The sequence below is a fragment of the Branchiostoma belcheri genome, unplaced genomic scaffold (assembly GCF_001625305.1).
Source record: "Branchiostoma belcheri isolate BF01 breed outbred unplaced genomic scaffold, Haploidv18h27 scaffold118, whole genome shotgun sequence".
NCBI classification, from domain to species: domain Eukaryota; kingdom Metazoa; phylum Chordata; class Leptocardii; order Amphioxiformes; family Branchiostomatidae; genus Branchiostoma; species Branchiostoma belcheri.
The window spans coordinates 906,942-931,784 of NW_017802580.1; the positions used below are offsets into that span (position 1 = coordinate 906,942).

The 24,843-nt window shown below is 39.8% G+C and overlaps 1 protein-coding gene across 1 annotated transcript; it reads left to right on the forward strand.

Moving 5' to 3' along the window:
- The first annotated feature begins 45 nt into the window (after nt 1-45).
- Nucleotides 46-24,829, forward strand: LOC109462522. The gene is made up of 36 exons (XM_019759074.1): nt 46-1,022; nt 1,192-2,001; nt 2,354-2,454; nt 2,766-2,891; nt 3,084-3,192; nt 3,302-3,480; nt 3,714-3,917; nt 4,652-4,753; nt 5,015-5,297; nt 5,429-5,626; nt 6,992-7,208; nt 7,313-7,487; nt 7,630-7,791; nt 8,186-8,367; nt 8,584-8,713; nt 9,063-9,179; nt 9,384-9,534; nt 10,000-10,240; nt 10,538-10,682; nt 10,858-10,998; nt 12,132-12,259; nt 12,369-12,517; nt 12,761-12,904; nt 13,180-13,375; nt 13,503-13,645; nt 13,749-13,943; nt 14,475-14,632; nt 14,843-14,957; nt 15,107-15,292; nt 15,746-15,835; nt 16,015-16,167; nt 16,695-16,947; nt 17,074-17,243; nt 17,385-18,662; nt 19,247-19,344; nt 23,546-24,829. Exons 1-36 carry the CDS (start codon nt 266-268, stop codon nt 23,726-23,728), a joined length of 8,169 nt encoding a protein of 2,722 aa, XP_019614633.1. The 5' UTR covers nt 46-265; the 3' UTR covers nt 23,729-24,829.
- Nucleotides 24,830-24,843: the final 14 nt, after the last annotated feature.

Sequence of the window (24,843 nt, forward strand, 5' to 3'; positions counted from 1 at the left end):
ACTTTATGATAATCAGTGGGGTGGTATTTGCTATGGATCTTATTGGGACTCTGATGAGGCAAACGTCGTATGCAGAGAGCTTGGTTACGGTGCAGCAACAACGCCACGAACATCTGAGTTTGGTGAGGGACCTGCCTTGTTTCAATCAACATATGACACAAATTGTAATGGGGATGAACTGAGTATTTTCAACTGTTTCCGGAGATTTCCCCAAGGGCACCCCACTAGCTGCAGTTCCTCGATAGGAATACGCTGTCACGCCCTGATGACGTCGGTATCACCTCGCCTGAGCTGTGCTTCCAACAAATGGGGAGGAATTAGATCCATCAGCCAGCAGGAATTCGAAGTTACGCACGCAGTCATCGCACATACCGGACGACTCCATGGCAGATTAAGCAGTGCCATCTATCTACATGGTTCAGAAATCAGCAGAAGCATTTCTAATGTACAGATACATAATTGTGAGGGAACAGGCATCAATGCTACTGGAAAATATACGTATGATGTAGCAAATGTTACTGTTCATTCCTGTCACGGTGAAGCCGGTATATCTGTGGAACGAGCGACCGTCACAAAGAATCTTATTTACAATAACACGTTTTATGAAGGAGCAATCACAGTTACTGCAACATCAACACTTTATGAAGCAGCAACCACAGTTATTGCAACATCAACAGCAGATACTCGTTGTGGCACACCCCTTGTCTTCAGTAATCTCAGCGCAACTTTTGCAAGTCCAAACTTCGGAACCTCTTCATACCCAACATACAGTCGATGTGAATGGCTCATTGGAGCTCCTGTAGGGCACATCATTGTACTGGACTTCCTTATTGTTGACCTAGGCTACGGCACTCAAGTAACGGTGTATGACGGACACGATATAACCTCTTTATCACTTGCAACATATGATCGCTACTCCCCATTCCCGAGTGATTCTATCACCTCAACAGGAAACAGCATGTTCATAGTTTTCAGGAGCGGTTCGTATTCAGGTCAAGGTTTTCTGGCAAAGTACCAAATAGGTGAGTTTGGTCAACTTAACTTATATTGTACTTTGTACTATGTATTTGCACTTGGATTTGCTTGAAATGAATCTCACCTATTTTATTTGCCTTATTAGAATGACCAGTCTAAAGAAAACTTTATTTCTTTCAGTAATACGTTTTTTACTCATGTGTTTATTCCGTCCAGACTCCCCTTCTGTGTGGAGAATCGACAACAACATCGTTAAAGACAACTTCGGCACGGCTGTAAAAATAACGTCACCAGCATCAGCTTCTGTAATCGACGTTCTTTGCAACATCTTCGAAAACAACCAAGAACACCAGACAAATGACGGAGAGGGAGTTATCAGTGTGACCCCTGAGCGATCTAATATAACAGTGAGAGGAAATGTGTTACGAAACAGTAAAATGAAGGGCGTAGTCATCGATATTCGGCGGCAGCTGAGAGGCAACGTAGCAGTAATAGACAACATGTTTCTAAATGGCAGGAAAACGACGTTGACGGTGCGTGGACAATATCACACATCCGGCCAAACGCCCGTGATGGTCAGCAACAACTTCTTCTCGGGAAATGACGCTACTGAGTCTGATAAAGTACTGTTCTTTGATCAAGCACCAGGCATAGTTGAAAATAACACCTTTGTCAACAACTCAGTTCGTCATATTATAGAATGGAACAATCGCTATAGTTCCGACGAACAAGAGCTATCCAACAATTTCATTTATGACAACGCGCCGTTAATGCCAGGGGAAAAATATGTCATGGTAGTTTCCGGGAGAAATGCTCAGATACACGGGAATGTCTTTACGAATCCTGCATTCGACGCAGAACTAGCAACATCGACCCTCACGTCATCATACCCAGTCAACGCTACCAGCAACTTCTGGGGTTTCAGTTCAGCTCATCTTATCTCAAGACGAATTCGAGATAAAAACGATGACGAGACCTGGGCTGAAGTCATGTACGATCCATGGATGGCAGTTCTTCCTGCAGATGGTGAGTTTGTCATGTTGTCAAACAGTGTCTTTTTATGTTTATTTTAAGTATAGCCATCATACAGGTGTCTTGGTTCAGTGATAACTGTTTCCTAATCACAACGATGCGTTTGTTTGTTATACTGGTGGTTTAATCTGACCGTACAGGAGGTTTTCTGTGAATGCAATGCTGGACATAACATTGCTGAATCATGATTTGGATGCTGTAAGCTTCTAGGTAGTGACGTAGTGTTACTTCGCAGTAATGTTCAGCACAGGATTGAAAGAGGTCACTTTTTACTGAAACATGTAGATCCGGTAGACACTGATTTTATACAGAAGTGATGTTTATACTGATGGTTACATACTTCTAGGTCCCTGTCCCCTCGGATGGAAGTACATCAAGCAACTCCGCACCTGTTACATGTACCACGGTGGATCTCAGGATTGGCTGGGCGCAGCTCATTCCTGCAAGGTTATATTCATCTAATCTAATATAGACCTTTCTAAAGCCATGAAAACAGAAGGGCTACCAAAGAATCTGCTTGGAGATTTCAGTTTTTACTTAGCCCATCTAGGGGATTAAGGTTTAAAGATAATAAGAGGGAATGTATTTTTATACCAAATATAAAAGTTACCTGCGTTTGTTAAAATATATTAAGTATCATTTTATCTCTCTGAGTTCTCTAGATCTGTGCTGCTTTGCCTTAGATTGTTGTAAGTCTGCTTACAACACCAAGCATTAGGGGCTAATACAGATGATTAAATCCATTTCATGTATTTCAGATTCGACATGCAGTAATTGCCAAGTCATTTACGGTCCAGGAGTTAGCGTTGATTGACATCATGATCAGAGCCAGAGAACTTGATTTCGTATCCGCTATACCCATCTGGAAGGACGGACCTGACTATGTAAGTAATGATGGCATTCTAAAAATCGATGTACAGGACCGGTGCTCAGTGCTTCTTATGTCTAACTTTTGTCCCATATATTCGGGACACAACACTAGGATACATGCATGAAAGGCATGTCATTGCCATCAATACTAGCCTTTGTTCGATTTTTCCTCTTGTTTTAACCCATTTGCTTTTTTGCTCCAAAAGATGGAAAATTCGACACAACGGTGCGAAATACATCTACCGTCGAATGGGTCACTCACAATGTTTGCTGACTGTGGCGCCTTCCATCCCTTCATCTGCAAGCGGCCAGTAGGTAAGAAAACGATCTACTTCAAATTTGGGGGGTGTACACATTTAAATATTACAGTGTTAGTTGTTTTATTATTAAGGAGAAGAAAAAAAATTCTGATTCTGTTACACAGTTGATGACTGCCCGAACGCTTGTTCCTACCACGGAAGCTGCATGGGAAGAACGTGTATCTGTGACAGAGGCTGGAAGGGAGAGGACTGTTCTAAGCCAAACTGCAACGAACGGAATGACTGTGGAGAGTTTGGCACCTGTGTTGGACCCAACATATGCAGATGTAGAAATGGATGGCAGGTTGTTTATCGTGTGAAAGATAGATTTACAAGATATGTATTGAGAAAAAAAATTAAAACCAAACTGCATACTTAATCCAAAATAGGAATTAGTAGACTCCAACATTTTAGGTCCCTTGCAACACTATAGGTTATATATACACTGTACTTAGAGCTTGATTACTCATGTTCATGTTCAAAGTTTTTATATCACCTGTATATTTCGACGTTTAATGCTATATTTATGACATATAGGGTCGTGCATGCACGGTCAGCTACTGCAACCGTTTCACCACTTGTAAGTCGTGCTCTATGGCAGTTGGATGTGGATGGTGTGACCAGAGGCAGAGTTGTGAATCTGGGCTGTACAGAGGTCCTGACGTCATGCCCTGTAACACATGGTTCTATCACAGTTGTTTCACCGTGGGAGAGAAAGAAGGTTGCTCTGGTGACATCGAGGTAAGTATTCTGTTTTTTTTTTATTGGCTTCTATGATTCGATAATACCCTAAATTCAACCATCATGGAACAGTTGTTTAATTAGAGTTACGTGATTAAATTGACATGCTTGTTAGAGAAGAAAAGTTCCAAATTAAACTTTGTTGCCTTAGCATTGTCATTGAAAGTCGATGACTGTGATATAGTCGTACCAGTTGGGTAACCTTTTCTTTTTGGATTATTAAATTAACATTTGAGAGGTCAGCAGGTGATAGACCTTGGTTAAGGAACTTAGTTCATCGTACAGATCTAAATCCGGATACTAGATCAAAATTAATTTGTCCTGCTGGCTTTCTTACACAATATTTCCAATAATTTCATGTCTTGATCAGGTCACAAACCCCCGCCTTTTTTGCCCTGCGTTGGCAAACGTTACTTCCGCATTCGTTGCGTTTCGCTGTCGTGTGATGCATTGCACCAGAATAGTTTCATCAGGTTGGTAAGTCAATACAGAAAGAGATAATTAAGAACAGTATTCAGCCAGTGTTTTATTGACCGTCTGTCCCTTGTATAATATATAACAATTCTGAAGGTGACAGACTTTCACCGTCGTCCTCTTACAAATCGGCTGTGTAAAAACTCTTTATTCAATATATACGGTAGTGTCCCATCAGCGTTTCGAACATGCCGCGATGTCAATATCTGCCTCCTGCTTGCAGATCTGTACTGTTCAATGGTAATTTGTTTCTACTGTAGGTTGTAGACTGTGAACATCGACAGTGCAACAAGGCACTCTCAACGACGACAGTAGAGTCATGTCTAAGATGCCAGGACGTTGAAGGATGTTTCAAAGACACGGTATCTAATTTTTTAAATGTGCTTTATGCTTTATCAATTTCATTATAATAATTGAATATTATGAAAATACTAGGTAATTTCGGTAATCAAAAGGTAATGGGGCAATTATGTACACCACCTGTAGTTTGTTTGATCATAGCCTAAGCAAAAATTCATCTTCAACACTAGAAAATTTTAGTTTTTACTTATATTGTACAAACACAAATGGTCTTTCATACTAAACCATCATTGTTACTTATTAAACATTTTATATTTAATCAGGTTGACGGCTTCTGCAAAGTGTGGAATGAAGATCAGTGTCCAAAGGGTTTCATCTACCCACTGTACAACGACACCACGCGTATTGAGAAGATTCTCATCGGCCATAACCTCGAGTACGTCCCGCTGGAAGGCAACATCTTGTACCGGTGTCCTGTCCGCTTCTCCAGCTGGGGAGCCACCATGTTTGTGAATGAAGGGGACCTGGACATCCGGATCGGTCAGGTGCTGTCCAGTCCCCAGGCAAACGGTGTACTACACAAGGTCGAACAAGTCCTAAAGACAGGTAAGAACATTCTATGTACAGCAATGATCCCATCACTTTTTGGACAGGATTTGTACACATCCATCGAATTTTAGTCCCAAATCAATACATTCGCGGTGCCAACTAAGGCTTGCCTTGTGTTTCTACTACAGACAGTTACACCGTGATAGTGGCGCACCCTGCTACTCTGGAGGACATGTTGGATTACAGTGACTTCAGCCAGGAGGTTCAGCTGGAGATGGCTGTGGACATGAAGAGGAACGAGGGAGCTCCTGAACTGTCTGAGGTGGAAAGGGTGCTGGGTGGAAACGGGACACTCAATGGAAGCACTGTTCGTGTCATCACGGAAGGTGCGTGAATGATGTTGATGGTCTGTGGGCTAAAATATTGTTTTTCCTCGTGCTTCTTCTCCTCCTTCTCCTTCCACTTCCTCGGTTGGGTTAAGGCAGCCTATGGCCAACTATGATTAGTATTTCATACATATGGCTGTAACTTTTGATAGCTTGGTCGCACCACAACTTAACTTCACACAGTTCTAGTAGTACTTGAAACACATTGAATAAAGGTTATTTTGTTTTTACTACTTCTGAATTTTTGGGTTAAAAATCAACATTTTTGTTAAAAAAAATTTTTGTCCAAGGCTATTTTGTTTTAAATGACAATTACATTGTTTTTTTGGGCCAAGAACGACAGAAACAGCTATTTTTCTGTCATTTTTCGTTACAAAATCGCCACAGTTAAAAAATTTCGTCTTATATGCAAAATAGCCTCGGACAATTTTGATTAAAAAGTGATAATACGTAAACATGGATTACTCTAAAGATGGATTATGTTGTTTTCAGCTGCGCGTAAAGCCGTTTAAGTCATACTCCGTGAATAAAATGCGTAACAACGCGGGTTTACAGGGGAAACATACAAATGACCGCCGGTAACCCCGAATTCGAACACGCGTTCTATTCGAATGACGTCATATCGAACATGGTGGAACATGATTCGGGTTCGAAACATGTATGTGGCCATCCGTGCAGACACACGTCTGAACTCGAACATGAATATCAGCCTAGGCCGCCTTAACCCAACCGAGTCCTTCTTCCTGTCATTTCTTCATTTTTGAACCATATGACTTGGAATGCTTTGAAATTTCGCGTGGATTCTGTAAAAAAATACGAAAATTTGTACTACTGACGGTGTGATACTTGAAAGCACTACATAGGGATTCTGATAACACTCTTACTGAAAAACACTATGGAGGTTTACAGCACTACATGGGAATTTTTGAAAAATCTAATATTAAAAAAGCACTACAGAAGGTCTTTGCGTTACTGTCAAGGGAGTTTCGAGGATATTTTATTAAAAATACAGTATGGGGGTTTCGTGAACGACTGTTACTAAAATGCATTGTATGGGTATTTTAGGAAACATTGTGGTATGGGAACACTTGATGTTAGAAGCACTACGTAGAATTTAAAATGAAACAGTCTATTATGAAATGAGAATATGGATTGAAATATGATATATGTGCCCCAAGCAAATATCTGCCTTTCAGTATGTTTTGGGAGAGAAATGTAAAAAAAAAAGATATCATTTGCAAATGTTATCTCTTTACATACTTTAAAATACATTTTACTGAGTACAATGCCGAATGCGGTGTCAAAAGTAAAATTTGCATAATGTCATTCGAACCTACCATTATTGTTTTTGAATCAACTTTGCAGATGCCCCAGTCTACAAGTGTATTGGATCCCGGGCTATGAATGAAGGAGAGGGCAGCTACCATCTGCTGATGAGAGATCTCCCTGCCAACCTGTCAGTTGGTGACGTCATTGTCAGTAACCATAGCAACGGGATACTGGAGCAGGTTATCCAACAGACAACAACACCTTACGGAGTCTTCATTCAAACTCTGCTGCAGAATTGCTTCACAACTTTCAAGTAAGTCAAGGGATATAGGAAAGAAGTAAGTGAGTAAAAGTTTTTTTTTCTTATTTCGGTTGGCAATGTGAATGTAGATTTAATGGATTTTTTTTTCATCTTAGCTTCCGAGAGGACCTGAAAACAACGTACGGAGTAACCCTCCCTGCTTCCCTGCCGTGTTCGGGCGGACCGGAGGGCGCACACGGGCTGCTCATCGTGGACTCTGCGGGAAGAGAAGTGGACCTGGAGACTGGTGACGTGGTGGTGGGGAGAAGGAGTGGCAGGCTGCTGGCAAAGGTAGAAACATGCTTTATATGGTTACCATTATAGACTGAGATGTCATTTCAAGAAGCAATTGGCGCGTTTGAATTGTAAAATCACCTTACATTTCCCAAAATTTCCATTATGGTAAACTAATCAATGTTGAAAAATCTTTTAGGTTCTGAATATCACTCCTATGGCTGACTACACTTTAGTAGAAGTTGAGCCTATCCTGAGCAGGTCCACCATGGCCGTGCCGTTAAGAAGAAGACGACGAGAGGGTGTTACTGCATCTCCACCCAGGCGTAGTTTAGACGTCGTCATAGGAGACCAATTCTCGGTAGGACTGTTTTCAAAACTATTATTTACAGGGATTTTTTTATTGTCAAACTCAGTATCATGCTTTGAAATTTGCTTGTAACTTTGAAGAACAAAATATCAGTCGGATAAAATGGTATTAGACGCAAAGTCTTCATAGCACACAAAGACTACAGATTTGAAGGTTATAAGTACCTTGTGAGATGTCTAGCATCATTGAACACAAAGACTGCTGAACCCAATGTTATTCCTACTTTGTGAGATGTCTAGCATCATTGAATAATTATAATGATTAATAACTATGGAACATCCGCATCCAACTTACAAACAGGGACATGGGATAAGAAAAAACTAATATTGCTTTTATAATACGATAGTTTGTGTCTAATCACAATGTAATGTAATATATTTTACAGTACGCCACCGATAGTTATAATATCGAACTATCAACGAGTGCCAAATTCACAGCTGGAATCAAGATCTCGCTTGCAGTGTCGACGTCGGAATTTCGAACACCTACGCTTATCAGCGCCAAAGCTTCCTTTATTGATGGACGGCTAGAAGTAGGACTGGAGGGCTCTCTAGACATTTCGGAGAGGTAAGTTGGCCCAAGAAGGCATTTCAATTTGTACATTTTAAATGACACTTCACCATCGCAATAAACAGTATGACCATGCAGTTAATGGTCCTGTACCAGTGCATATATCTGAAATACAGTATTGCTTACGAAATTAGTTCTCTCTGAGTAAGAAAACTGTTTTTTTAATACTCCTCGAATGCACATCCGTGTAATATATGCGTTTCAACCCCTTAGTACAAGGGCCAGAAGTGGATTCAGGAAGGAACTGTATCCTATCCATGTCTCTCTGTGTGTAAGCAGTACACTGTGTATACCGGCTAAGATATGGGCGAACATTGACACATCGTATGAAATCTACGCTGAGGTAGGTTGAATTTAATTCATAATTGCAAAACAGAAACGAACAGAATCTTATTATGGCATTAGAACATAATTTTTATGCTTAGCTTGGGTACAGAAGGTTTTTTAAATTTTCTAAAACAGAAATATGTAGAAACCGTTTCCTAATATTTATGCTTTTAGAACTAGGCGGTGTGGTTTTGTTAAGAAAGTGCGTGCCTTTAGCTTTGATAGACACTTTTCTAAAAACAATCAATCAATCAATCAATCAATCACTTACATCATTTCTGTTCTGTATTTCTGTGCGATAAAGATATTGTTTTTTGTGTATGTAGGGTGATTAAAATCTATTCTTTTATCAATCTATACATCAGGGTCCAGGCAGTATCCAAATGTCCTCTACCGTGGTGAAACCAAACATTGACGGTGGAGGAAGCTGGCAACCACAAGAAGGAGCCCAGTGGTTCTCGTTTGACCTGAATGAGGAATCCGTGAGTGTTTAATGAAATTCAATATTATCATAACAATACACCTCTGCCAGCAATTTATACCAAAGCCTTGGACTTACTAAAACTTATCAATATGTAGAATGTTTTTATTTATATTACAAATACATATTGCAATCTTCTTCTAAAACCGTTATAGTGTCCAATGTCTCTAAGTAAACAAATTTGGTTCCCCTATCTCTACTAAAGGGTAGTGCAAATATCGTGATATCGTCCTATTCGGGAACTTCGACCGAAAAAGACCATCTCAACGTGTTGGAGCTAAAAGTCAAACCGACGTTCTTCATCGAGTTTCCCACATCTGGAGAAAGTGAAGTTGAGGGGTTCACGATACCAATAGGTACGCCCGTTTCTTAACATATCACTACTATTACGTATCACATATCTATTCACATATCTATTCACTTATACCAATGGCTGTGAATCATAAAAAAGTCTATTTTACGACCGTCGCACAAGAAACAATACAAGGCATTGGAATTGAACATAGTACAAAGGTACCTACCATCTCCTCCACATTAATATTTGCTAACATTGTAGTTATCTTGAAAGTTCATCTGTGTTGGTAGAAGTCATTATGACTGTACAACTCCAGTCTTTGTCAAGGAATGAAACAATCCACCGCTTCCGTGACGTCACGCAGATAACACAAGTGACTTCGTGAGCAGTGGGTCATAGGTTGCAGAAAGTCTGTGGCGCCCCCCGTCTCTGTTGAGGGATGGTTGTAATGCCCTGATGTAGATGGCCTCTGTATAGTTGCAGTTGTGTAAACTTTGCTGAGGCAATATTCTATCTCTTTGTCCAGATGTAACTAATCAAGGGGACACATTTGGGTACAGTATCACCACCTCCATTCAGTCACAAGCGCTCCTGCGTGTGTCAGCCCAATCCTGTTCTACTGAGTGCCCGTATTCAGACAGACCACAGTACGTTGGGGTCACGTCATCGTTGGACTACCTAAAGGGGGCGTTCAACGTAATAGTTGGAAACGACGATTACTATGAAGACCAACTATGGAGACGTGAAGAGTGGATGGACTTTGACAGGTTAGAACCCCCCCCCCCTTGACTGTTTGACACAGACTGTCTCTATTCAGTATAAATTAAAACTGTTAAAATTAAAATTTTCGGCAAGCGACACTCATGACATGGGTGCATTACGAGAGTCAAGAATTACTAAGGCATTATATATTTGTTTTCGGGACAACATACTAGAGATTTGTCTACTCACTACTTGTGTGTGCAGAATTCTAAACAACAATTCTACACTTTAATTGTCATATAAATTACCAAATAGCAAACGGCATGTTATATCTATTAATCCGATAATATTCTATATTACAGAGATTGTAGACCACATCCGTCAAGTATTGATACCTGTAGGGACAGCATGTGTGTATGTGGTGAAGCAACAGGAATACAACAGCCTACGAACGAGAGCTTCTGCATGTGTCCTTGTAACTGTTCAAGTGGAGACCAAAGCTTCACGGTAATAGTGACCTTCCGTATGTGTAATAATGATTGCCATACAAAGTTATTCACATACGAATAATGATTCAATTTTTATCATTAAAGATACATAAACACTTCGCCCTACACTGCTACAATCATAAGTCGTAAGAAATGATGTATTACACACAATTTCTGTTATTTCTTAAAAACAGCATCCAGATACTGACGGATGTAACTGTGAGTTGTGTCCCGATGGAGACTTTAAAACAGTAAACAGTCAGGGACATCTACACTGCCCATGTCTGTGTCCTGACAACAGCACATCGGAACTGACCAGCGATGGAACATGTGACGTAAGTTTTTGTAATGTTACACATCATCAAAACATTCGCGACTCGCACACAACTTTGACAAAACATTTACAATGTTAATTTGGCCTCCGCATGTATTGTAATAAAACCAAACTGTAATTAATTCGTACAGAACAGCCACATGAGACATGGCGTTACATGTATATGTGATTGATAACAAAACACGTGAAGTTGGGCACTTCTCATCAGTACCGCTTTGACACTTGTAGAAGGTCTAGAACCAAGAGCATCTAAAGTACAGCAAAATGGTACTGTAAGCCATTCCCCAGCTACTGTCAGCTTTTATTAAATATATTAGAATATCAAATTCCCTCTCCAACTCGCTGTGGTGCACGGTCGCCACTAATTCTCAGCAGAACTGCAACCGAGGGTGCTTGTTTCGTAAGGTGGATGCTGATTGGCCCAATGAAATGAATTGACCAATCAGGGTAGATGTATGTTTGCCTTGCGAGTGCCAAATGTCGCTTATGTCCTATTAGTTTATGGGAAATCCTAACCTACGTATAGTACCAAATATACATGCACTACATCCCGAGATATCATACACATGTATCCTGCTGCAGTACCGTAAAAAGCACTTGGTATTGACAACATTTTCAAAGGATATACTAATGTAAAATCGCCTGGGCAGATTGGCATTAAATGTTGCAACAAATTGTCATATGCTCTTTGGATAGTGTAGCGCAACAAAGTATGGCATCTACTAACTCAAGTAAGTACACATCAACTACATTTACATAAGGCTAGCAATGTGGTGCCGATCATTCAAAATCCAATTGATGGATGGAACCCCCCCCCCCGAAACACAGCAAAGGATCGGCGTTAATTTTTCAGCTTGTGTGGCGGATCACTAATACGTCCATTTTCACTGTTACAGAGAGAAATGGGGGAAATAATGCAATTATACTGCAGAGAATTGTTAAATTTAAACTATACCCAAGACGATTTATGACCTTTAAGACAGTTTATAACAGTTGATGACACTTATTATATTAAAGCCGTTTTACACATTACCTTAAGGCTTCCGCGGCTGTTTGTGTGGATTAATATGGAACCTAGGCTTATTTCAACTATGGCAATACAGTACTGACTTTCCTTTCATGTTGCCTTTACAGTGTTCCTGCACCTGCCCAGATGGTAGCAGGGATGTGGTGCTGAGTGACGGCAGCTGTCCGTGTAAGTGCACCTGTAACAACTGCCACGAGTCGGTTCTGGGTCCTCATGGCTGCATCTGTTCTGACAGGTGAAGTACCGAGTATTGCGTGCATGACGTGAGTAAATGTACAGTGGTCGGGCCAGTGAGTATTGCATAGTGGTATCCTTTCTAATTTGCCTTTATGATCCTCCCACAGCTGTCCTGACTGTGAGAATGATGAGGAACCCGAGTGGCAAGACTGTGTGTGTAAGTGTCCACAGAAGACAGAGTGCGGGATCCCACCTACATGTGTGGTGGGGAGGATGGGGCCGGACTGTAGACAGCCAGACTGCAGGCCGTGCCAAGGTATAATTACTCAATTTGCCAATAGCACTGACCATTGGTTTGATGCAAATAAAAAGTAAGATTTTATCTACGATTCTTGTAAGATGTTAAATGGTTACATGTTTGCTTGATTGATGATCATGCTCTGTCTGCTATTTATAGAACACACCACTGTAGGTACAGAGTCAGAGACTGAAGAAAGAATCAGTACTTCCTGAATTGACAAGGGTAATGCTTGACTATCGTGCTGTTTAACCTTTACAGGATGCTCAGGGAACGGCCGGTGCATCACATCAACACACAGCTGCCAGTCATCCTGTGTCTGTTCGCCTCAGTGGTTCGGTGACTGTTGTGAGCTGCGCCGTCCTCGTCCTATTGGAGGAGACCCTCATTTCAAGACATTAGATGGTAGTAATTTTCCTTTTTCTCCTCGTTTACATGAGGTGATATGTCAATCTACGTTATATATCTTGCATTGCGCATGCAAAATGATTTTTTTACGTCACAGAATGCATAAGCAATACCTGAATCGACCATTGTGTACATGGTACATGACCAGCCTCAAAAAATATATTATGCACAATATATTACCCACGCCTTCTAACATAATTTGACACTGTTGGACTATTGGTCATAATCTAAACGCTTCTTTTCTATAATTCCAATAACCGTTTTCCTGTTAGGAAAGCCATACGACTACCATGGTATCGGTGAGTTCTGGGACTGTAAGAGCGTGTCGAATGACTTCGGCGTACAGACCCGGATGTACGCGTATGAAAGGGCTTCTCTGATTGGTGGAGTTGCAGTGAAGGCTGGGCACAGCGTTGTCACTCTGATGACATCATCAAATGCAACAGAAAAGGACGTCCCCAATATCAGGTAAGCAGTTCCATGTACACGTATCAGACTAGTAACTAGTATGTTTGAATTCTGATGGTCGCACCATACCGACAAATGAAATCCGTTGTTGAATTTAAATATCGTTTTTGTCATTTGTCCTTTTCAGGATCGACGGTGAACTGTGTCAACTATCTGTCGGAGAGAAGTATCTCCTAAACAATGGGACAATACATCTGCTGGCTCAGCAACCTTCTACAAACGCTACGGAGTCAGGGGCCGTTATCACCGTGTCCCTTACCTTTGCATCAGGTAAAGTGAACATATTTTCTTTTTTCCATAGTCCACCCAATGCTGATTTCCTTGATGACGATCAGCTCAATAATTATGACGAATTGTTCTTTCAAACAACCAGGATCAACTGTGTCCTTTGACATCCGGTACTCACCAAAGATGGGCCGCCAGTTTGTCAACATTTTGTTCAGCCCCACTGCGATGTTCAAGGGCAACACGGAGGGACTGTGTGGGCTCATGGATGACGACGATGCCAATGACTTCACTGGTCCGGACGGCGCTGTGCACAATGACACTTCTGTATTTGCTGAAACCTGTAAGTGATATGTCACAGATGAGACATGATATCCTTGAATTCTTTAGAAGAAATGTGAATTTTAGGTTCTAAGGGTACCATTGAAACAACAAGGCGAAGACAAAAAGGATGACTCTGAATCCCGTTATCGAACACGTTCACACGGCCGCGCTCAAAACCGCTGGGTCAACAGGTCCTTGGCCCATTAGGCTGGGCATTTGGTGAGGCTTATATAATCACTTGGTACGCTTCTCCATCTCTTTTCAAGATTTATATATATATAATAAGATTTCAAGTTAATTCTCCCTGTGCGGCAATTCCGTGCCACATCTCACATAGCCATTCCAGACACCATCATAACACGACAGAAAGGTGAAAGACGTCAGTTGACTCCTGGCTCCCGGGTATCGTAAACGTGTCAGCTCACAGCCGAAAAAAAATGCCCAGGACTCTTTCGTTTGTCTGTACTGAAAATTGGCTTATTGTTTTGAATATACACATGAATAATACTGTTCACTTACCAGGTCTGAACGTCACTTTTTGATTTTCCAGGGCGGATAAATAAAACCCACCACGGCTCTGGTCTGATGGGGTCCTGGTCATGGAACTCTTCTAACTTCCATCCTGATGACGTCATGGACCCTGCCTATTCTGACCCGAACCACCGCCCTTCTGTCGGCATAGATGGACTGACTCAGGAGGAAAAGGAAGTAAGTTATTGGTCTCGGGATGGCGTCTACTAGCAATACGTCAACATTTTTATCTTTTGCGAGAAAGTTGAGAACCTTTACACTGAAAGGCAGTATGCCCTCCCTTGCGTTAAATTACCACTCTTATATTGGTATAAACGCATACATTATGGGTTGGGGAGGACACCAGACAAAATACACACGTTTTCTTGTTCCTTTTGTTTCTTCCAGAAAGCTGAAGAAATGTGCATCGCTCTCGGGTTGACCGGAACCCTTCTAAATGAATGCATCTTTGATGTGTCAATCACCAACGACACAACCTTTACTGAGCAGGAGGTCTTTAAAGGTATATCCGTGCATTTCAAAATTGTTAACAGTAAATTTGTGGTATTCTATGTCATTTTTAATGTTAAAGTATTACCGTAAGAGCTTGATGCTCCTTTAAATGTAACTTTTAAAGCATTTACACTGTGTTGCACAAAATTCCCATTGCAGGTTGCCCAAACCAGTGTTCCGGTAGGGGTCGCTGTGTAAACGGAAGCTGTGACTGTATAACGGGCTGGTCTGGTGAAGACTGTAACGTTGGAAACTGCACAGACTGCTCCGAGGATCACGGGAGATGTGAGCTGGGATTCTGTAGGTGCGAGCCAGGATGGGAGGGAGCAGCCTGTGATCAACCAGGTACGATGCTATCGGATTACCCTTGGGAATCGGGATGATGCTAATCATATTGCTTTGTGTCTGTACAATATCATTAGTTCTTACGAACGGTCGCTGCTGGTGTACAATATATATATTTGGCAACGTTCACAATTAGAATATTTGGTCCAAAACACAAGCCCGTATGACTGAGATCAGTACAGTTAACTTATTATAGCCCTTCTTTACCTCTAAAGAAGATGACTGAAGAAGACATAGGTCTAGAGGGTTATGAAGTGTCCTCGGTAATACGAGACAGTAACTTTGGAGACGTTGCGTGATTAACTGAACTCAACTATTTATGCAAGTTACACAATGTCACCACTTTCATTTTACTAACAGTGAGCTTACTCACATCCTCCTGCTGGCATTAACTCTTGTCAGTGCATTTCTCAAAGTGATGACAAAAAATTTTTGATTTCTTCTATCATGTAGCGACATGCTATGCTGTACAAAACTGCACCAGCGTTATTCACGGGATTTGCATAACCACAGATGTCTGCAGGTGTGAACCAGGGTACATCGGTAAGACAAAAAATTATAACGTCTTGATATATATGCATCTAGATTTCCGTACGTAAACTTGATATTATATTATATTATATTATATTATATTATATTATATTATATTATACCCAGAACGTCTGTATAAAAGAAAGAATTGTCGTTCGTTACATTTAATCATCAACATCTACACCACCCAGGTGCTGACTGCAGTAAGGTTCCCACGTGCGGAAATGTTGCTAACTGCACAGACCACGGAGTGTGTGTGGACTACGACACCTGTTTGTGTGATGAGCAGTGGACAGGTGACAAGTGTGACCAGTTCTCGTGTCAGGCATTGGATTACTGCTCCGGTAAGTCCTTATCCTATATTTTTTCCACATTATCATGTAACACAAAAGACATAAACATTGTTTACTGATGGATGTACTAAACCGTTCTTATGTGTGTGTTTTGTCTGCACTAGTACCAAGTTATTTGAGTCATATGAGATTGGATTTTACATGTTGTAGTGCAGGTTCCAAAACATTGTCTAATGAAGGGTTAATGCCCCGTCCCGAGAAAAAAAGTGCTCATTTTCTTTTTGAACTTTGACCTGATGAAATTCGAACAAAACTTGTTCCCTATGAAGTCATCGGCGGCCATATTGGTCGACGCTGTTTGGTTCCGGTGTTTATGGGATTTAATGACCGCTGGGTGTGTAATGGTGTTATAACCAATAGCAATAAATGGAGACCTCTGATTGGTCAACGCTATCTGGCTATATGATAATACTCAATACAATCGTGGGACTTCTATATCTGAAAGTTACCAGTTTATAACATACAGCATGTAACCTTTTTCATTACTATAGTAAAGTAAGCATATATTTGCCATGCAGGACACGGCCGCTGTGTGGACATTGATGTCTGCTACTGTGAGCAGGGCTGGACCGGCAGCTCCTGTGTCACACCGGACTGTCCTGAAGTTAACCAGTGTTCCCGCCAAGGAGACTGTGTTGGTCCGAACACCTGCCAGTGTTACAACGGGTATCAGGGTCTAAACTGCAGCGAAGCCCAGAGTTGTCCCGAGTTGCAAGAATGCAATGAAAATGGGGTTTGCTTCAACAATTCGTACGGGCGAAATGAATGTCGGTAGGTCTTTTTGATTATTTAATCTGTTCTTAGAAATAACAAGTTATGATAGCATTTTCAGCATTCTCCTTCATTAAATTCGTCTCCCCCTTAGTTATCATTTCTTCTTTTGCATTTATGCTGCAGCTGCTATCCAGGATTCATCGGCACAAGTTGCGATCACCCAGACTGTACTAAACAGAATAACTGTACTAACCACGGCAGCTGCATAGAGCCTAACCTGTGTCAGTGTGACAGTGGGTACACCGGGAACGACTGTGCCAACTTCTCTTGTGAAGCACTGCAGTATTGTTCTGGTAAGTATCGACGGTCTGCTACAGCCTACAGTGTGTCAATGCACTACAAATGACCATAATCTTAACGATACTGAGACTTTTAAGATTTAATTAGGATATAATGGTGTATCTAATTATCACGAATTGCATCCATTGATACAGGCCACGGAAACTGTGTGAACTTCGATACATGTAGCTGCGATCCTGGCTGGTCAGGTGGTTCCTGTAACATTGCAAACTGCAGCAGCAAGGGTGATTGCTCGCGCTCTAGCCAAGGCACGTGTGTTGCTCCAGACACGTGCGCATGCCTCCCTGGGTTCCAAGGACAAGACTGCAGTGAAGAGATGACGCCCAATGAACACCCACCAGTATTCCAGAAGGACAAATATGATATCATGATTCCAGAAAACCAGCCCATTGGCTCACCGATTCTTACAGTTTTTGCAAACGATTCTGACAGTGGACGTAACGGTGAGGTCAGGTACAGGCTTGCCCACACAGGTTTGGACAGTGAAAACTTTGCAGTCCATTCGACTTTGGGGATCTTAACTTCAGTCGTGGAGTTTGACCTTGAATCTTTGGAGCACAATTGGTTCAATCTCATCGTCGAAGCATTTGATCAAGGGATGCCGACGCTTACTGGTACAGCCACGATAACGATAAACATAACGGACCAGAATGACAACAAACCTGTCATCAGCATCCCCCCTGAAACCGAGTACAACCTTCAATCCATCTCTCCTGTCGGCTTCCCTGTGACTACTGTACAGGCCTCTGATGCTGACAGGTCCGACGATAACTCCAAAATCACCTACGGAATCACAAGTGTCAGTCCCTTTGTTTCCATCGATGCCACAAACGGCAGTGTTACCGTTAGCAGTGCATTGGAAAGTGGCACGTACGTGGTTAGGGTCAAGGCGTCAGATAATGGTTTACCGCCCAAAACAGACGAAGTCACTCTCCGTCTTATCGTGACCGAAGTAAGCACAAACACAGCTCCACAGTGCCCAGACGATCAATTTATTGAGATAGATTCTGGCAATGTTACAACAGGATCGACAATAACAACCATAGAAGCAGAAGATCACGACAACGGTCCAGACGGTGACGTTTCCTACAGTTTCAAGTCCAAAAGAGGAGAACTGGCAAGTCTGTTCGGCATTGACCCGTCATTAGGTATAATCTACGTTGGAACTGAGGTGACACTGGTAAACAACACTTTCTCAGCTGTCTCACTGACAGTTGAAGCCAGAGATAACGCTGTCGAGTCCATGTCCTGTGAAACGAACGTCATTGTAATAATAACTTCCCCGGAGTTTAATGGAACTGTGCCAGATAACCTGTTCCCCCCAACCACAGCTAAGCCACAGACGACACCGTTCGATAGATCTACCGCCCTCCCTACAACTTATGGTAACAGCACCGCAGCAGTAGTCGAAGGTAAGGGAGTATTTGTTTAAAGAAATATATAGATATGCTCTACGAAGCAAAAACAAACAACATAAAACCAGTGTGGCATGGCAAAACATCTTCTATTATTTTACTGTCATATACTAGTACATAGGGGTGAACAATGATAGAAATGTAAGTAATGTTGATGAGTGCATTTGTATCAAGATAGACTGGTATTTAACCTCTGATGCAAATTTTAACCACTGGAAGGTAGGGGTTCAGCAGGTCGATTCTGAAGAAATTGGAAAATCTTTAACAATAAGCATGCATATCATCCGATACAATTTTGCTAATGTGATGAATGCATCAATTTAAAAAATAATTTGGTGATATATGTCATCAGGTAGGATATATCACTACCACTGGAAGTTGCTTGATGATGTGTATAATTGGTTAATTATAATATAGGGTTGTAGCATTTGCACGATTGATCATTTTATATTTAATTTACCATCTATACATAACAGATCACATAAACGCACGTGCATACACATTAAGTAATGAATGCAGGGAAGTAAGACATTCACCTAAAATGATAGAAACATTAAATAGATCGTTTTTATTCTTTACAGCATTGTACGATGACACTTTATACATCGGAATCATCTGTGTTGGCGCAGCAGTCGCCTTTACAGCTACTGTGGTACTGGTGATTTGTTGTCTTGCAAAGGTAAGGAAACAGCCATAGAACTAGAGTTCCACGATCTCATACCTTCGCCAAAAAAAATTAGCCTTTATGACTCGGAAATTGTAAATTAATCCCCCTAATTATGCAAATAGGATCCTAAATTGCATGAATTATATCTGTTAATCATATTCTATACCAAAGGACAGTCTTATCTTAACGAAGAATGCCATTCTAGCATTTTCTAACAAATTATTTAATGTTGTCGTTATTTTAAGAGGTTATGTTCTTATCACTTGTAACATTTTTTCAATAATTATGCATAATAGATATCTGCCTGTGTTTCTCTCGTTCTAATTTACATATGTCACAAGCTTGACTGATCCTATCATGGAATGCAGCTGATTTATAGGATTTCCTCATAAATTATACACATTACATCCATATTTACATAATTGTATTATCATTATGTCAAGCATCAATTAAGCTACCTACATACCAACTATAACGATCAATCGGTTCTTAAGTTATCCTCCTTTAAATATTTTAAACAAACGACCCTGCAGTTTTAGAGCAAGCAGCTAGTGTCAAACTAATGACACGTCATCCCCAGCACGAGATCAACCTACCATCTAAATTTCGTGACCCTAGCATATTCGGATCATGAGGTATAAAAACAAATGAAGTTCCGCTGCAGTACCATCAGAACATGCAGGAACCTAAACTTAAACTCCTGAACTTGAATCCGGACCTGAACCCAAACATGGGTTCAGGTACACAGCACTACTTGTAAATAAACTAATCTAATGCGAAGCTAGACTTAAAGAAATACAATAGTAAGCTGATAATTGTACCTACTCACGTCATCAAACAATGAACCACACATGTAATCCTTAACCATCCTTAACACAAATCATTGATCATAACAATAATCATAATGATTCAAATCATAAATCATTAATCATATCAATAATTATAACAATGATTCAAATCATAATAAGTCATTAATCAAAACAATAATCATAACGATAAATTGAATCATAAGAAAAAATTGATCATGACAATAATCATAACACTTACTAAAATTATTTAAAAAAATAATAATAATAATAACCACAGCCATAATTCAAACCATAACAGATCGTTATTCACAGCAATAATCATAACAATATTTCTAATCATAACGTTGATGATGAAAGGAAAACATCCAAGAACATAAAATACCTCATTTGCCACGATGCTTCTGCAGATTTTCAATTCTTGTAGCTAATGAATATTCTACCGTATGAAAGAAGTTTACATAATTAAGAAAAGATTAAAAAGTAACATTGTTGGCCTATCTGCTTATATGTTTGCATTTTTTAGCTATTAGAATTACAAAACAAGCGTTCCACGATCTCATACCTTCGCCAAATAAAGTTAACCATTTAGAAGTGACGAAATTATAATTATTGGTTATAAAAATACGGTCCTCATTTCATTTCCATCAGGAGTCGTATCAATTAATAATAAAAATCATTCTCCACCTAATGACAGCCTTATCGTAAAAAAGACGGCTAGTCTAGCACTTCCTCATAACTAATGCAAAGGAGTTATGATTTGGATACATTTTTAACATTAGTGTCACCATCACTTAACATTTAAAAGTGCCTGGCAGTTACTACTATAAAATTACAGCAATGTGCCATTCATTATGCAAATAATGCCATTTCCATAATCTGTATATTCTAATGTACTTCTCATTTCCAATTACATGTTACAAGTGTTCCGTAAGCCTATTATGGAATACAGCAGATTTTTAGAACTCCTAAATAATCATGCAAATTCGCTCCTGATTTACATAATTATCATCTAATTCTTATGCCAAGCATCACTTACGCTACCTACATACTAAACATCATGACAATCCGTAAACTGTTTTTTGAATTATCCTCCTTCGAAGATTTCTAAACAACACAACTGCTAGGAGGCCCAAACTAATATTAATTCTTCCCTAGCCAAAGAGTTATCTATCATCTAACATTCGTAACCCTAGGATGTCTAGATCATGAGATATCAAAACCGGAAGTTCTGCTGCAGTACCTAGGAAAGCTGCCATGGGGCTAAGAATCTAATCATTTCTAGGTCTCACTAAGACCTACCCTCCCAACGTTTCATATCAATCCATCTTAAGGTTCTTGAGTTATTGTGCTAAAGCACATATATACATACATTCATACACATGGATGCTATAGAAAACATAACCTTCTTGACGAAGGTAATTACCTATAACAGAGGCTTCTGAATTTAAGTTACCAACGATAATTAAAGAAATTAAGCTGTAGTTTTGGTCCTGTCTGCTGATTAACCCTAAACAGTACACCTGGGGTCCGCGCGGACCCCAGCACTATATATTCTGTAATATCTTTTTTGTTTCTAAAGATTTTTTTCTGAAATTTTAGGTAATTGTCACCCACAAAGTTGTCTCTCAATACAGTGCAGAAAACTCCGTTTCTACCATTTATAAAAAAATTATATCTGATTTTCTTTTGGGGTCCGCGCGGACCCCAGCTGGCTTTCGATCGTGATGGATACACTGGCGTTCTTATACATTACCTTATTTCCGTTTTTATATGTTTTTATGCGCTCATCGTATGTCTACCAAGTTTTCAGAGAATGGTGTAGTAATAGAATTAAATTTTAATAACTTTGGTGTAATAATGACGTCATATGATGTCAGAGCTAATAATATAGTCCGCCATATTGGATTTTGACAAATGACGTCATCAAATTAGCATATTCTATGCATATTAAATGATTTAACTTATATTTGATTATGTAAGATGTTATTAATGTTGGAAAAGAAGTGTAATTTAATATAAAACTCAGAAAAATTTTATGTTTAAACCAAAATTACTTCTATTTTCAAAAAAACTGCCCGTTGCCATGGCAACACAAAAAAACATCAACTTACTAGTATTAAACTAATATGAACTTTTTTCCAGAGACATTTTAGGAAAGGTCTCCAAATTTGATACTTCTAGCGCAAGCCGTTTAGCCGCTATCTGAGATCAAAGTTGGGCCTCAAAAGCCCCTTCAGTCTGAAATGGGTTTAAAAATCGGGTATTTCTTCTTGTCTTCTTTTCTTCACCAAAAAATAGAAAAAGTTCAAAATGTATGATTTTTGTATGTAATGTGGACACAGAGGTTCCCACATCAGTTTGCAAAACAATTGAGCTGGAAGCATGTTGATAATTTCTAAAAATCAGCAAAAAACTGCTCTGGGGTCCGCGCGGACCCCAGGTGTACAGATTAATCAGTCCGGGAAGGTGTTCTGTTGAGGGTTAAACCAAACTTGAATTCTATCCCAGAAAAAAAAAAAAACTAAATGCAGACACTCCAAAAAGACATGCTGCTGGAAGGTTAACAAAATGGCAAAATGGACAGATGATACAATAACCTAGTTGTTGGTAAAAATTAATATGAACAATTTTATGAGTCATATTTTTCTCTCATAAATTTTGAAGAAAGATTTACTTGGGGTAAGGACGTACTTTACTTTGGTTTGCTTTGGTCCCGAAAGCATACGACATCTCTCTCTGTCTATCATCAGGGACCGGAGCTCCGCTACTTCATTCAGGCCGGCATCAGATTTGAGTTTTTTTTTTTTCAATTTAGCCTGAGTCTGCCACGTTTTTTGTTTTTTTTGTATGCTCCCAGAGTACGAGTTTGGAAGCTACAGTATAAGGATGTCTGACACGGTGTGCGGCTAGATTCATCTTGCGAGTTTTGATCTTCTCTGTAACTGCACGCAAATTCTAATACAGCTGTTCGTTGGGAAGTTTATGCTCCCATGAGTGTTCAGACACATACGGAGCATCTTTGTGCAGCAGCCATTAATACGCTTCTCAAGGGATTTAGTTAGCGTCCAAGCTTCACTACCATACAGCAGTATTGATTCTACTGTGGTAATGAAGAGTTTATATTTGGTTTTCTATGATAACTTGGACTTCCAGCTTTTCTTTAACTCTCTAATGCCTTTGGAAGTACACTATGAAGTGCTCGTACGCCTCTTCTGGCGTTACTGTGTCGCAGTCATACAAACTGATAAATCTAGTACGTTGTGTAATCTCATATTTTTTTTCAATAGATTCATCTAAAAGATACTCTAGTCTAAAGTAAAAAAATGTAATTGTCATGTACATTTTTCACATTTGTATTGACAATTCAACGAATAACACATTATCTAACTTTCTGACATTGACAGAGACGCGCACATCATCAGAAGTACACCTTGTCAACTGGTAATCAGCAGCCAGGCAATATGCTGGTTCCGAGAGCGATAGCCTGGCAAGAGCCAGACAGACAGACTTACCAGAACCCGGCTTTCGTCAACGATGCACAAAAAGAAATCGATGATTTCTTACCTCCAGGTTTTATTGTAGAATGATGTATGTACAAATTGTTAAGTGAAGTACGGTTCACACGTAAATGATCAATTAGGTTCCCATAGGTGTGCTTATTGCAAATCTTTAAATGTTGCGTGTCAGTGTGAAGTGTCAGACATATAAAATTTCACCTAAATGAGTGGGAGCCTATTCCCTCTGGTGTTGTACAATGATCACTATTAATAAAAACGTTTGTTTACTACACCGACTGGCGGTCACACAGCGTCATACAAGAAAGAACCGCTACTATGGTTGCTTGCCGACTTTTGTCTGCAAACTGCTCAGGAAGATGGCGCGCCCATTTGACCCAGAATCAGCTGTGTGTCATCCTGTTAGTGGATTTGCTTGAGTGTACACGAGGTGTGAAGTTTTCTGGAAAGATTTCTGCCCTCTCAATTCTGTTGGGATTTTTGTTTGGAGGTTTTGAGGGACGTATACATGGTATTACATTCAATCTTTCTATTAATATCATAGAATCATACTTCTGTTACACGAATTACACAGAACAAAGTTGCACATAACGGCTTGTTCAACTTAGTTTTTTTTTGGTTTGGTTTGTTTTTGTTTTGTTTTGTTTTTGTATCTAGTAAGTAGCCATTTTCTTGGAACTGTAAAATGAATGAATCAATCCGACCAATTTTTTAAAAGTTCAATTTTTCTTTATTTAGGGGAGTTGTTTAATTGAATACACATTCTATTGTAACTAATGCTCTGGACTCGAGATAAAGTGATATATTTTAAGCATTTCTCCTTTAATTCTAGGTAAATCAATGAATAGTATGTATGTTAATTTTAAACAGTTCGGTAAATATTGTGATGTTAACTTTATTGTTCATTTGGTATATGGTTTGTTTGAGTTATGGGATCTAGATTTTGTTTATGGGCACACATTTTAAACATGGTAATGGAAACAACTAAAACAAATTATTCATAATTGTATAATAGTTATTTGGATAAGAATATCGAATTAAAATTTTCAACTAAAATTGTGACACTAGGAAAAATATTCTCACTCAAATGTTATCCATCCAAAATGCTCTTGTAACACAGTTTAAATGTATGTTTTATATAATGCAATTGGTCCCATCTTGTTTTCTTTGTTGTTTTGTTTTGTTTC

What these genes read in the sequence shown, in the direction of transcription:
- LOC109462522 (XM_019759074.1), top strand. Translation starts at nt 266, where the DNA reads ATGACGTCGGTATCACCTCGCCTGAGCTGTGCTTCCAACAAATGGGGA. An exon ending in AGCAGCCTGTGATCAACCAG is followed by an intron (nt 15,293 to 15,745) that starts GTACGATGCTAT and finishes TCTATCATGTAG; the next exon opens with CGACATGCTATGCTGTACAA. An exon ending in GGCATTGGATTACTGCTCCG is followed by an intron (nt 16,168 to 16,694) that starts GTAAGTCCTTAT and finishes TTTGCCATGCAG; the next exon opens with GACACGGCCGCTGTGTGGAC.